This window comes from Mandrillus leucophaeus, unplaced genomic scaffold (genome assembly GCF_000951045.1).
Source record: "Mandrillus leucophaeus isolate KB7577 unplaced genomic scaffold, Mleu.le_1.0 Scaffold1387, whole genome shotgun sequence".
Taxonomy (NCBI): domain Eukaryota; kingdom Metazoa; phylum Chordata; class Mammalia; order Primates; family Cercopithecidae; genus Mandrillus; species Mandrillus leucophaeus.
Window position 1 is genome coordinate 46388 of NW_012101351.1, and position 969 is coordinate 47356.

The 969-nt window shown below is 59.0% G+C and overlaps 1 protein-coding gene across 1 annotated transcript in view; it reads left to right on the forward strand.

The window, feature by feature from the left end:
* The first annotated feature begins 1 nt into the window (after window position 1).
* Window positions 2-969, forward strand: part of LOC105534696 (HLA class I histocompatibility antigen, B-14 alpha chain-like) — a 9348-nt gene continuing 8380 nt past the window's right edge. Inside the window, exons 1-2 of the mRNA XM_011973489.1 lie at window positions 2-257; window positions 834-968. Of these exons, the coding sequence (XP_011828879.1) occupies window positions 2-257; window positions 834-968 (391 nt within the window). The remainder of the gene's footprint in view (window positions 258-833; window position 969) is intronic.

The following is a 969-nucleotide window of genomic DNA, read 5'->3' on the forward strand; positions in this document are numbered from 1 at the left end:
GATGTGTGGCTGCGACCTGGGGCCGGACGGGCGCCTCCTCCGCGGGTATCACCAGTTCGCCTACGACGGCAAGGATTACATCGCCCTGAACGAGGACCTGCGCTCCTGGACCGCGGCGGACATGGCGGCTCAGATAACCCAGCACAAGTGGGAGGCGGCCCGCGAGGCAGAGCGGTTCAGAGCCTACCTGGAGGGGACGTGCCCGGAGTGGCTCCGCAGATACCTGGAGAACGGGAAGGAGACGCTGCAGCGCGCGGGTACCAGGGGCACTCGGGAGCCTTCCCCATCACCTCTAGATCGCCCGGGATGGCCTCCCATGAGGAGGGGAGGAAAATGGGATCAGCGCTAGAATGTCGCCCTCCCTTGAATGGAGAATGGCATGAGTTTTCCTGATTTCCTCTGAGGGCCCCCTCTGCTCTCTAGGACAATTAAGGGATGACGTCTCTGAGGACATGGAGGGGAAGACAGTCCCTAGAATACTGATCAGGCGTCCCCTTTGACCCCTGCAGCAGCCTTGGGCACCGTGAACTTTTCTCTCAGGCCTTGTTCTCTGCCTCACACTCAATGTGTTTGAAGGTCTGATTCCAGCTTTTGTGAGTCCCTCGGCCTCCACTCAGGTCAGGACCAGAAGTCGCTGTTCCTCCCTCAGAGTCTAGAACTCTCCAAGGAATAGGAGATTATCCCAGGTGGCCTGTGTCCAAACTGGTGTCTGGCTTCTGTGCTCCCTTCCCCACCCCAAGTGTCCTGTTCATTCTCAGGATGGTCACATGGGTGCTGCTGGGGTGTCCCATGAGAGATGCAAAGTGCCTGAATTTTCTGACTCTTCCCATCAGATCCCCCAAAGACACACATGACCCACCATCCCGTCTCTGACCATGAGGCCACCCTGAGATGCTGGGCCCTGGGCTTCTACCCTGCGGAGATCACACTGACCTGGCAGCGGGATGGGGAGGACCAAACTCAGGATAC